The following is a 14045-nucleotide window of genomic DNA, read 5'->3' as shown; positions in this document are numbered from 1 at the left end:
TGTAGGGAAAAATTTCCAATACCAACTAGAAAAATATTTATAATTGTATACTTAGAAGACTCAGCAAAATTTCATCAGATCAGGAGATCAGAGTATGGAGAGTGGGAATTTAAAAGGAATGTGACTGATTAGCTGGCAACCTGATAAAAAACACAGCAGGCTGCCCTAAAAGCAGGAAAAGAGAGTTTAGTCAGCAGTTTTCCTGGTTCGTTTTTGTTGTGCACCTCACCTGCTCTGGAAGTAGTTTGCTAGCTCTGACGCTTCATGGTTCAGACTCCTCAGGTGCACGATTAAATTTCCAGAGTTGGTGAACATGGCGCCACATGTTTTGCACTCGTAAATCCGAGGCTTGCGGATAATGTGCCGGGAAACCCTCATGTGGTGTTTATATTCCCCGAAGGAAGTGAAAGTGGCACTACATATCTGGCACCGGAAACAGCGTTTACCTTCATGCTTTAGGCGATGCATCTTTAGCGAGTAAGCCCTGGTGAACTTTTTCCCACAGCGGTCACACTGAAATGGTTTAATTCCTACAAAATCAAGCAAAACAAAATATTATCTAAAAACAAAATACAATGAAAGGTCACAAACCTCACAAATTTCTGAATTATAATTTTGTAGCATTAGGTAATTTAAAAAGACAAAAATCACCAGCAAAAATGGATTCCAATTCAACATCTCAGAAAAGTACAGAAAATTTGAAAAGACACTAGTGCTTAAAAAAAAAAAAAAAAAAGGAAGGCATTAGAGGGAGAGGTAAACTCGTTAATATACACTGAAGTTGATTTTTGAATATTCTTCTAAATCGTCTATAGATTTCAAAACATAATTTAATCACAGTATTTAAAGAGTTGAAATCTCCATAAAACATTATTTATTTCAATTTCATTAAAGTAGTACAGTTTATACTGAAAAGATGAAAAAGGACCTACTCTTCATTCCCTGAGAGAGAAATGAGAAGAAAAAAGGAAAATTCTAACATCTCTGAACATAATTAAAAATCATAGAACTATCATTTGGTGAAATGGGTTTTTGGGCATTTAATGTAAAGTGATAGAAAAATATGTAGAAACTAATATGTGAATTTAGCAAGTATATTGTCTCTTCCAAGTAATTCTCATAGTTCTGGCAAAAAAATTTTAAAAACCTTCAAAATACAATCTGTTGATTTAATAAAGTCATAGGAAATTGATGTTAGCTCAAGGGCTATTAGACCTATCTAGGGCACAGGAAAGTTAAGATAATCACACAGCCGAAAACAGTAGCAAAGACTTCCTACTCTATCAGAGGTCAGTGTTTTACCCACAAGAATTTTGTTGCCGTTATGTGATCACTGAACTTAAATTTCAAATCTGTTTTATGTGTCATTTATTAAAAATCTTTTATACTAAAAAATACTAAAAGCTGATTAATCAGGGCACAGAGAAATTTAGGATTGCAGAATTGAAATTAAATTATTGCTATTGAATTTTAAAAAACACTTATTTGGAAATAATTCCAACCTTAAAGAGAAGTTATAAGAATAGTACAAAGAACACCAATAAATACCCTTTTAATTTCATTTGCTCTACCATATTTGTGCTTCTCTATTGCACATATACGCACACACCCAACATATCCAATACCTTTTATTTATGTATTATACACATATACCCCTTCAAGTTTTAATCTGAATACTTATGCCTGTGGCAAATGTGCTAAGCAAATAGCTTTCTGACACCATACCAGTTAAGCAACAGACTAAGGCTTATCTGATTTCTCAGAGACATATTTTTTAAACCCCAAAACACCTGTTTTCTATTTTTAACTGGGATTTCTAAATATAATGTTTCAAGTACTCATTTATGCAACAATCGGGAAGGTGAAATTACCTGAGTGGATGAGCATGTGCTGTTTTAGGTTCTGAATACGGGTGAATCGTACCCCACAAGTTGGACACTGAAAAGGTCTATCTGGACCATTTGGACTTGGTCGTTCTGTACTGCTGGTAGAAGGAGCAATGTAGAGTTGGTAGGGATACTGAACATTTTCCAATCTAAAAAAACAGACCAAAGAAGGCAACCAGATTCTGATTTTTAAGTTGAATAAACATTTCTGCACAACTTTAAATGACAAAAGAAAAAATGACTATTTGAGAGTTTAACTGTTAGATTAAAAGTTTCATTCATAGCAATATGAAAATGTTCAGAATGTCCAGCCATCTTAAGTAACATATCAAAAATGATTTTACCTCAGGCATCCTTAATCTCTCTAATCCTTTCCTTCTTAACGCTGCTTTAATTTAGGTCTTCATCAATACAAGGCTGAGTAACTCCCTCTCTTTAGCCCCCTCACCCCTCCAAATCCATCCTTCTGTTTCACAGCGATCTGATTAAACCAGCCACTCCCTCTTTAAAATCCTGCAATGGCTCGCTGTTACCTTCAAAGTCTAAACCCCTTTGCAAAGCATAGGAGATCCTTATGATCTGGGTTCTGTTACTTTTCCAGCCTCATTTCTTCTCATATTGCCCAAACATACTATATACTATATGTATAATATATTATATAATTATATTATATTATATAGTACATATTTCTCTCAATGCTGTGCTTTTGTACATTTAACTGATGATGATGTTTAGAGATGGGGAAGACTGGATGAGCAGGATTTAGGTGGGGAGTTAGCCAATGTTAAGTCTGAAATGCCCCTTATATATCTATGTGGAAATATGAAGCAGGGAGGGACAGTCTGAAGGTAATGAATTGGGAGTTATGGGTATATAGATGAGGACTTGGCAATCGTTCTCTGTAGTAGGTCAAACAATAAATATTTTTGGCTTTGCACATCACATGATCTCTGTTTCAACCACTCAACTTGCCCATTCACAGACAATTCGCATAAACAAATGAGCATGGCTTACTGGAACATCTGATTTACAAATAAAGATGGTGAACTGGAATTGGCCTGCAGTTCATAGTTCACCAATCCCTGATATAGATACTAGTTAGAAGTAATGGGCCTGGGCAGATTTAAAATGCCAAAAAACGCTGTATAGCTGGTCTAATTCATGATGTAATGACCTCTTTACTCTGAAAAATAAAATGAGGTACCAATAAACTTCTTATATCCAGTTACAGTGTTTGGATGTATAGTTGCAAATACAGCCCTTTATAAGAAAAGGACATACTACGTTGGCACTAACCGATCATCATCATCTGGATGAGCATTGGTGCCGGAAGTGCTCTGAAGTGTAGGTAACCCCTCAGTGACGCCTTCATCCACTGAGCCTGTGAATACAAGGACAAAAAGAGGACAGCTGTCAATACTGTGGTATAAATAAGCCAAGATATTAATTGCAATCTGTATCTCCAAGCCCCTAAAACACAGAACATAAAGAAATCGTTAACTAGAAATCATATGTAAGACAACAGCCTTATATTACTACTTAAATTCTTTTAGGAGTATTTCTTTGATATAAGTTTCAGAAACAAGCAAATTCAAATGTAAACTAAACAAAAATCTGCATAAAATTAAATAATGTTGTAACAATCATTTAAGGAAGCACTAGTTTTATTTTTGAAAACTTTGTGACATATGACCGTACATAGAACTTTTATGTAGAATTCAAGAGACAGCTATAAAGTGAATACATATCTGTGCAACCTCTATACAAGTCCCACTAAAATACCGCCAGCATCCTGTAAGTCCCCATTTACCCTACCCTGATCACAAACCCCTCCTTCCAAGAGGTAAACACTTTTCTTTTATGGTCATTACTTCCTTCCCCTTTTTCTTGTCCCTCTTCTTTTTAAAAGTAATTTTATTTCCAACATATGTACCTATAAACTATGGGTTGGTTCTTGCTGGAACACAGCCACGAACCATCTAGGGCTGCTTTTATACCAGTGGCAGAGCAGAGTCATTGCAGTTGTGACAGAGACCACATGGCAGCTGAGTCTAAAACACTATCATGCCCTTTAAGGGAAATCGGCTGCCCTCACCATCAACAGTACAGTTTTGTATTACTGCCTGCAAACTTTATATACATTGAATTACACTGTATGTACTCTTATGTCTTCTTTCTTTCAATATTGTGGACTGATCCATGCTATTATAGGTGAAAGTTTATACTGTTTGTAATATTCATAATCTATATAGCCATTTCACTTTTAACGTACAGTTTCAGGCTAATATGAACAATGCTGCTGTGAATATTCTTGTGCAAGTAACTTAATGCACATATGCATGTTTTTTTAGGGTTATCTATACCTAACTATAGAAATTGTTGAGTTGGGGCACCTGGTGGCTCAGTTCATTAAGCATCTATCTTCAGGTCAGGTCATGATCTCAGGGTCCTGGGATTGAGCCCCACACTGGGCTCCCTGCTCAGAGGGGAGCCTGCTTCTCCCTCTCCTCCGCTTGTGCTATCTCTGCTTGTCTCTCTCAAATAAATAAATAAAAAATCTTGAAAAAAAAAAAAAAAGAAATTGCTAGGTCATAGGATATGTGTATCTTTATTAGAAAATGCTAAACTCTTTTCCAAAGTGATGGTACTAAATTTTCATCACTACTTGCAACGAATGAGAATTCTGTCATTCTACCTCCTTAGCAATACCCGCTATCGTTGAATTTTTTAAAATTTTGCCAATCTGGTGGGTGTGGAGCAATATTTCATTGTGGTTTGAGTTATATTTCCCTTATTACCAATGAGGTTGAGAACCTTTTCATATATTTACTGAACCCCCTGTTCTGTGAAATGCCTGTTCGAGTCCTGTTATTGAGTTGTCTGCATTTTATTACGAGTTTTTTTCATATTTCAGTGACACATGTTACAAATATTTTTCTCCCTTCCATGGCTTGTCTTTAGATGACCAAAATTTAATTTTTAATTTAACTGAATTTATAAGTATTTTCCTTTACGGCTGTGTCCTTTGGTCTTGTTTTTAAAAATCCTGGGGTGCCTGGCTAGCTTAGTCGGTGGAGCACATGACTCTTGATCTCAGGGTTGTGAGTTTGAGCCCCATGTTGAATGTAGAGGTTACTTAAAAATAAAACCTTAAAAAAATAAAAAATAAAAATCCCTCCCTATCTGAAGTAATCTTATGAAAGATTTTGTTTTGCCCTTGACGTTTAGGTCTTTTCTTTAATCCACCTGGAGCTGATTTCATAATCAAACACATTTACTGAAAAGTCTGTCTTTTCTTCTCTGCTCTGTAGGCCTCTAAGTGTGTGGGTCTGTTTCCAGGTTCTCTATTAGTCCCATCTGCTTGTCTGAACTTAAATTAATGCCAGTCTTCAGTTACCAGAGCTTCATGATCCGATGGAGCAGTAAGTCTTCTCACCTTGTTCATTTGCTTCCTGAACTCCTTGGCTATTCTTGGCCCTTTGCATTTCTTTATACATTTTAAAACAAGCTTTTTAAACATAAATGATAATAATCATGCTATTTCCCCTCTACTTTTGGTTTGGAAATGATATAATCTTTCCCTATTTTTACTGGTTACTTTGGAAAATAGACACACAATTACCAAAGTCTGAAGTTAAGCAAAACCTTTGAACATTACAGATCTTTGAAGAGTTTAACTCCATTTTCCACATACTCATATTCTGCAACTTATTACTGTGTATTTTACTTCTTTGTTTTGATAAAGTCCCACAAAACATCATTATTCTTTTATGCAAGCAATGTTTACCTACATTTGTCCATATATTTGACCTCTTCCTTCGCTCTTCATTCCTTCTTGTATATTAGACTTTCCACCTGTGCTCACTTTGCTTCTGCCTTTGTTTCACCTTCATTCTCGAGAGATATTTTCACTGTTTGTAGACATCTAGATCGGCAGTTACTTTCTTTTAGCACATTGAGGATATTATTCCACTGGTTTCAGAAGTCATTCTTTTGAAGGTAATGTCTTGTTTTGTCTTATTATTTTCTGAATTTTCTGTATAATGGATCTAGGTTTGAATTTTTATTATTCCTATTTGGGATTTGCTGGCCTCTAATCTATGGATTGGTGTTTTTCATCAATTCTAGAAAATTCTCAGCCATTCTCTTCCCTTCTTAGGGCTCCATCAAACCTACGTTTATATTGTCCATAACCTTTATCCTCTTCTTCACAGTAGTTTCTACCACTGTCCTGTGATGGTTAATTTTGTGTATCAACTTGACTGGGCTAAGGATGCCAAGATACCTGGTAAAACATTATTGCTGGGTGTGTCTGTAAGAACATTTCTGGAAAATATTAGCATCTGAATCAGTAGGCTGAGTAAAGAAGATTCTCCTCACCAATTTCGGGGGGGGGGGTGTTCACCCAAACTGTTGAGGCCAGAATAGAACAAAAAGGTAGAAGGGCAAATCTACTCTCTCTCTGCTTGAGCTGGGATATCCATCTTCTGTTCTTGGACACCGGCACTTCCAGTTCATGGGCCTTTGGACTTGAGACCTCCTTATACCACCAGCCCTCCAGTTCTCAGACCTTCGGATTTGTACTGGAATGACACCACCGGCCTTCCAGGGCCTCCAGCTGGTAGATGGTAGACTATGGGACTTATCCTCCATAATCATGTGAGTGAATCCATCCTAAGAAATCTCCTTCTATATACCTATATATAGATCCCATTGGTTCTGTTTCTCTGGAGAACCTTAATACAATACAGTCTCTCTCTGGGCAGCATTCAGGTGATTTCTTTCTTTCTTTCTTTTAAAGATGTTATTTATTTGTCAGAGAGAGAGAGAGAGAGAACACATATGCACACAAGCAGGGGGAACAGCAGGCAGAGGGAAAAGCAGATGTGGGACTCGATCCCAGGACCCTGGGATCATGACCTGAGCTGAAGGCAGATGCTTAACCAACTGAGCCACGCAGCCATCCCACAAGTGATTTCTTTTAATTTATCTTCTGATTCACCGATTCTCTCTCCTGCAAAATCCAATCTGCTACCAAAATGCTGACAGAGTTCTTTTTTCGGTTGCTTTTTTCTTTTCTGGAAGTCCTATTTTTCTTCCCCCTCAAATCTGCTACAACTTTTTACAGTATACTGTTGTAATTATTGTTCAAGTTTATTTCATTAAACTTGGTAAGCATATTCATTTTATATCTGTGTGTGAAAACTATGCCAATTTATTTCTGCTGCCTGTTTTTGTTTTCCTGTTGGTTCTCTCTCTGCTGTGTTTCCTTGTATACCCCGGTTGTCTTTCACAGCGGTAATTGCCCTTGAAAATGATTTGTAGAGAGAATGATTTGCTTAGGTTAGGATGGATATGCCCTCTTCCAGAGAAGCTTTATGTTTGCTTCTGCTAGGTTCCTGGAGGGCACTACCTAAACCAAATTCACTGAAATTCCCTGGCCTACTTGTGCAAGGAATAATCAGGTTCTATATCTGCAAGAGGGCTGGTCAGTGGCCACAACTTCTCAGAGATGTGTTTTTTACACCTTTTCCTTTCCATCTTCTACTCTGCCCACTGCCAAGGCAGCTATTTCCACATTCCTCTGAAGTCTAGAGGAAGGGGAGCCGATTTAGTTGTAGTGGGAAGTCCTGTGGGGTCCCAACTTAGTGTAGAGCAAGGTCTCTAAGAGCAGCTTTCACATGCTCTGGGCCTTAACTTCTGTTTGCCTTGCTCTTTGAGTTGATGAACCAAAGCCCATTTGTTTTCTGGCAAATGTCTTAGGAAACAACTGGTTTTAGTGCTCTGATATACATTTACCTCTGGGTTGACTTCCCCTTACCCCAAGTTTAACTTGGCAGTTCCCCGACTATCTTTCAAATACTTCTAAGGTAATTTAAAAAAAACCCTCACGTTGTTGTTTTTAGCGGGAGGGAGATCCAAACAACCTAGGCTGTTCTCATCAGAGACTGAACTTTGCCAATGTATTTATTGTATGCAAATAAGCTGTGCTTTACCAAATGAACAAATCTGAGTTAAAGTTGTGTAGTCTACTTTAACAGCAAGCATGCTTTTGGTTGCAGTATTTTAATGAAAGCTAAAATGAACTAACAGTTTGCACAATACCATATACATGTGGATATTTAATAAAAATCATCTGTTATTGGACACTTAGAATGAAATTTCCTTCTCATGAAAACTTAGAATCCAGTACTTCAGTTTTCCCCTTTGGAACACTTGAATTAGCTGACATTATTAAGAAATGAATACATTTTCCACTTAAGTAAAATTTTCCAAAAAAATAACCTAATCCCTTTCAAGGCATCCAAACTTACTTAAGTCATTTGTGCTAGAAAATTTGTGACATTTTGCCTTGACTTCTTATATAAAGAATACTAAATATAATTTTGTTTGTCTCTTGATGAGTCATGGCAATCATCAAGGATACTGATTATTATACTATGTACTATTACACTATAATACATTAATAAGGATTTTTTGAAAGGACACAGGACTGTGTGCATTTACATTCATCCCCAACTGCATCTGTATTCTTTCTGCACACCTCCCTCCCACTCCCCAACCTCACTCTAACTGCTGTGTGTTTAGCATTTCTATGTGTGCCTTTTCATATTCTCNTTCCCTTACTGTCAAAAGACATTTATGCTTTTCCTCATACCTACTTATCCAACTTATTCCCAATACTTCTGATTTGTTTTTAATACAGATTGGGGGGCCGGATACTGCTAATTTTAAGAAAGAACTGTTCACTTGTCAACATTTCCTTCCCAATTCTCACTTCTTTCCTTAAAGAAAAGGGCACTCAACACTAACATTTCAATCTGTCCTAGGATAAAAACTGGAAAAATCCCAGTATTTGGACCTGGTCACCATGGACACACACAAAAATGTACTTTATAGCAGTATTCTGCAGCTCTTCAGAGTGCAGGCAATATTAAAGCTTACAGGCAAAGACTTGCAAAAAAGGACCAGAGGTGTGAGTAGAGCAAGTCAGGAAGACTGATGTAACTGACAATTTGCTCCTCACAATCAGACCACACTACTTCTAGAGGGCGCAGGGCCTTGGTCAGGTGGAAATAAAAACCACTCTGCTTTGGACTGATTCCAGCATTGTCAAGAGTTTGCTTAAAAAGCTGGTCAAAAGGGGCGCCTGGGTGGCACAGCGGTTAAGCGTCTGCCTTCGGCTCAGGGCGTGATCCTCGCGTTGTGGGATCGAGCCTCACATGAGGCTCCTCCGCTAGGAGCCTGCTTCTTCCTCTCCCCCTCCCCCTGCTTGTGTTCCCTCTCTCGCTGGCTGTCTTTATCTCTGTCGAATAAATAAATAAAAAATCTTAAAAAAAAAAAAAGCTGGTCAAAAAAGAACTAAAAATGGAGTATAAGATACATCTAGCAGATGGCCCCTCTTAAAACAAAGAATATACTCCTCTTGCCCATGGTTATTAATGCACCAAAAGCTAAAAATAAAAACTACCCCAAGTTAAATTAAGACTTAAAAAGTACACTTTAAGAATTCTATCTGTACTGTGGACATTATGACACATAAAGAGTGTTACATCACTTATGCAACTATTGATAAAAATCTTGTAAACTTTTTCCCAAGGTGATGGTTTTTGCCAATGATAACACAAGTAATCCTATGAATTGGAATTTAATTAAACCAATTTAATAGTGGGATACACAAACAATATTACTTTCCTTGAGGTACAGTGATGCTTCTTAAATTATGAAAATGGAGTTTCCTTTCTACACTATAGGGATTCTGCTTGCAGTGGTAATGAAAGCTAAGAATTCTGAACAGAACGCTCTCACCTTATGAAACAGTAAAGCAGATTTATAGAGACAATCAGCAGTTTATATGGTAAGGGTTATCTTATCAAGAGAGATTCTACTCTCTTCCACCAATTAGTACTATACGACAGCTTCTGTAGCATCAAACGGATTCCTGTCCTGCTGCTAACCACTGCTTAAGTACCCAAGACACAAAAACTCTTCTGGGTGGTGAAAAATAACTCCAGTGGTCATCCACCACTGAACATCTACCATGTGCCACCACTCTTCTACATGTTTTTAAAAGATTATCTCATTTCATACTTGAGAAAGAGAAAAGCAGCCCCTAACATCCAGGAACTGGCCTGACACTGACATTCAGGAGTGGGCATTGTGGTCAGAGCTAGACCCTGGTGCTTTATGTGCACACAAACAATCTCACAGAACAACAACATGAGACCAGGTCACAATGGTCTGAGACAAGACACATAATTTTGTTTAAGCACAGCCAAAAACAAGGTCATTGTGCAATTACAAAAATACCAAACATCCCCTTCTCTAGCTAATAAAAGTTACTGCTGCTATAGGTTCACATTAGTCTGCAATCCTAGATATTTGTTAAGATACACAATCATAGGGATGCCTGGTTGGCTCAGTTGGAAGAGCATGTGACTCCTGATCTCGGGGGTCATGAGTTGGAGCCCCACGATGGGTGTAGAGATTACTAAAAAGAAAAAAGAAAAAAAGATACACAATCATAGTTTTCTCCACTTACTGGTACCCCCAGTCCTGAACAGACCCCACCACTTCCATGAATTCTCCCTAAAATCACCTAACACAAGCCAAATCCTCTAAGCTCTTTCTAACATCCTCTTACTGAGAAGCCCTAAAGACTCCAGGGTGTGTGATCTCCTACAATGCAAATGAGCAATAAACTCAACTTGCTCAATTATAGTTGTGCTCCTGGAAGTCTCTGGCAAACAGGCAATGGCAGGAATGGAGATTCAATTGAAATTCTTGTTCTTTTGCACTGGGCACCTTGTTAACAGAGTACACATCTAAAATCCCTTTTGAGGTGCAACCTGCCCTTGGCTGGGAGGTAAGTTCATTATGAATTGAGCTCAAATATTTCATACTAAAGTCCTTCAGTGGTGGGTATATTTTCTTTTCCTAGAAAATCTTTTGGGAATATTTCGGTTATCTACTCAGATTTGTCACCGTTTCTTGGTGAGATTGTTTTCTAGCCTTCTAATACCTGCTCCTATGATAGGTCTGTCTAGTGTGTTGACTCCTGTCTATAAGAGGAATAGATTATAATAAGGATGGAAATAGGCCCAATTAGTCCATCTGAACTGGGCCTGGAGGCTGAGTTCAGAAGATCTCTGGCAAAAACTTTTCAAAACTACGAGGTATGACACAGATGAACCTTGAAGATATTACAGAAAGTGACAGAAGCCAGTCAGAAAAGACCATATATTGCATGAGCCTACTTATATGAAATATTTAGAAAAGGCAAATCTATAGAGTATATCTGTGTTTGCCTAGGGCTTGGGTGGGACTAGGAGGGATTCACTGCTAAAGGTACAGGATTTCTTTCTAGGGTGATGAAAATGTTATAAACTTAGACTGTGGGGATGGCTGCACAACTTTGTGAATATACTAACAATCACTAAAGTATACACTTTAAATGGGTGAATTTTATATGTAAGTTGTATTTCAATGTTTTTTTTTTCAATCAAGATGTTTTAAAAAAGAAAAACTTTATAAGGACTTTTTCAATTTTGTCTGTTTTGCTTTGCTTACTGCTTTGCTTACTTTCATATGCTCAGAATCAGGTATTGTCTGGTCCCTGATCAGTGACAACTGGCCTTTAGCTGAGCCCTGAAATAAAAAGTTACATAAGCATTATTCCTATGGACCATTGCAGTTCTCACGAGTTGTCTCAATCTAAAACTGCCGCCCCTTCCAGGCCAAACATCTGCTTCCTTCATGTTTCCTCTCTGTAACACTAATTAATACACTTATCTCTAAACCGATTTCACCAATGACAATCTGGAACTGCAAGTGGCCATCGTGGGGGGAGCTTCTGACATAAACAAGACTGTTCACTTGAGATGCATCAACACTGTGCAACACTTGAGTGGGGATTTTAAGAGGCACTGCTGTGGATATTTCCAATGTGTGGCCTTGATGTCACTGACACAACCTTGTAAGACATGGATATGGACCAAACACTGAAGTACAATTAAATACCTCTGAATGAGCATCAGTTTGTTCTGGTTATTGTTTATTTTTAGGATGGCTTCAGGCTTTCTCATGCGAAAGAGCTATGCTATAATGGTGGGGGGAAAATTACTAGATTTTATATTTCTGACTAGGAAAATCCCAACTTATTTCTCCAGTAACAGGACCACACACTCACTGATACTATTGTTAAGAACTTCATAAACATTCTATCTTACTGAGACTTTCCACTGTCCTTATCACCCACAAACTTCAAGAAAAATAAAGAGAACAAGTAGCCATAAAAAAAAAAAAAAGAAATCTTGCCATTTGCAACAACATGGAAGGACTTTAAGGACATTATGCTAGGTGAAATCAGAGAAAGACAAATACTGAATGATCTCACTTATATCTGGAATATAAACAAACCAAGCTAAAAGGTAACAGAAAACAAGAGAACAGAGGGGTGGGTGCCAGAAGCGGGACGGGGTGTGTGTGTGTGTGTGTGTGTGTGTGTGTGTGTGTGAGGGGGGATGGGAGAAGCAAGTAAAGGTGGTCAAAAGGTACAAGCTTCCAGTATAAAATAATTAAATCATGGGGATGTAATATATAGCATGGTGACTATAGTTAATATTGTGCTGCATATCTGAAAGTTGCTAAGTGAGTATATCTGAAAAGTTCTCATCACAAGACAAAAATTCTGTTGTGTGGTAACAGATGTTAACTTACTGCTGTCATCACTTTGTAATACATGCAAATACTGAATCATTATATAATGCTGTATGTCAATTATACCTGAATAATAATAATAATAAAACATCACTGGTCTAAATGAAGAGAGACTTAAGAGACCAAAAAAAAAAAAGAAAAAAAAAAAAAAAGGGGACAAAAAATACAAATGGAATGTTAAAAAAATTGAAAGTACCACATTTATTATGACTTTTTTATATTCATAAAAACAAAACAGGAGAACAAATGGAATTCCCTTTTTTTTTTTTTTTAAGATTTAATTTATTTATTTGACAGAAGGGGAGAGAGAGCACACAAGCAGGGAGAGAGGGAGCAGCAGGCAGACAGAGAGGGAGAAGCAGGCTCCCTGCTAAGCAAGGAGCCCAACAGGGGACTCCATCCCAGGACTCTGGGATCATGACCTGAGCGGAAGGCAGATACAAATGGAATGTTAAAAAAATAGAAAGTACCACATTTATTATGACTTTTTTATATTCATAAAAACAAAACAGGAGAACAAATGGAATTCCCTTTTTTTTTTTTTTTAAGATTTAATTTATTTATTTGACAGAAGGGGAGAGAGAGCACACAAGCAGGGAGAGAGGGAGCAGCAGGCAGACAGAGAGGGAGAAGCAGGCTCCCTGCTAAGCAAGGAGCCCAACAGGGGACTCCATCCCAGGACTCTGGGATCATGACCTGAGCGGAAGGCAGACGCTTAACTGACTGAATGGAATCCCACCAAATGGAATTCTAAAACTATAGTCATAAAAGCACTTAAAAACCCTCAAACTTTCACAGCCCCAAGTACTGCCAAGAAACCTTGATGGCAATAAGATAAATGCTCTTTAGGACTCACAAATTAACTCCTAATGAGTTAATAATAGGCTGCCGTTTACAAGTGGGAATTTTAGTTTAAATCTTACGTTCTAACCTTTTACTAGCTGATATGACTGAATACATGATATTTGCAGCTTTATCATAAACAGATATGAGCTACATTATGAAAACATTCACCAAAGAAGCTTCTGAATTATTTAAAATCTGGAGTTTTGGTCTTCCGTTAAAGATGCCACCAGAGAAAATCTGTCATTGACTATCATTAGAAAGGAACTGATCAGGTATTATTAACAACTGATTTAGCAGTAAAATTTCAAGGTACTGTTCACTAGATTCATATTTCCCAACTTAGAAGACATACAGCACATCTTTTTGAGGGCATCTTCAGAAGATACTGACTTAAAAAGTAGCTCCTTCCCAAGATGACAAAATCCTATTTATTTTCTGATTCTTCAGTAGTCTTTTTTATCCCTTTACTACTATCTACTATCACTACTAATCTTGTCTAATACAACTAATGTGATCTCTCATCTATATCCCAATGTTTTCAACTCCCTAAGATCTCCTTTTGTCACTTAAGGAAAAACAAAACTCTTGTAGGTT

The 14045-nt window shown here is 37.4% G+C and overlaps 1 protein-coding gene across 7 annotated transcripts in view; it reads right to left on the bottom strand.

The window, feature by feature from the left end:
• The window catches only part of ZBTB44 (zinc finger and BTB domain containing 44), a 76200-nt gene that overhangs the window by 18338 nt on the left and 43817 nt on the right, over positions 1–14045 (bottom strand). For 3 of the 7 annotated variants that reach the window (XM_040631022.1, XM_040631021.1, XM_040631027.1), the window contains 3 exons: positions 3183–3267; positions 1872–2035; positions 230–530 (listed from right to left, as the gene is read on the bottom strand). In XM_040631022.1, coding sequence (XP_040486956.1) covers positions 230–530; positions 1872–2035; positions 3183–3267 — 550 coding nt within the window. The remainder of the gene's footprint in view (positions 1–229; positions 531–1871; positions 2036–3182; positions 3268–14045) is intronic. The other 4 variants (XM_040631024.1, XM_040631026.1, XM_040631023.1 and 1 more) reach the window with 3 other exon arrangements.

The sequence above is a fragment of the Ursus maritimus genome, unplaced genomic scaffold (genome assembly GCF_017311325.1).
Source record: "Ursus maritimus isolate PB19 unplaced genomic scaffold, ASM1731132v1 scaffold_16, whole genome shotgun sequence".
In the NCBI taxonomy this organism is placed as follows: Eukaryota; Metazoa; Chordata; class Mammalia; order Carnivora; family Ursidae; genus Ursus; species Ursus maritimus.
The sequence above is the reverse complement of the archived record's forward strand: the minus strand, read 5'-3'. Positions and strand labels throughout refer to the sequence as shown.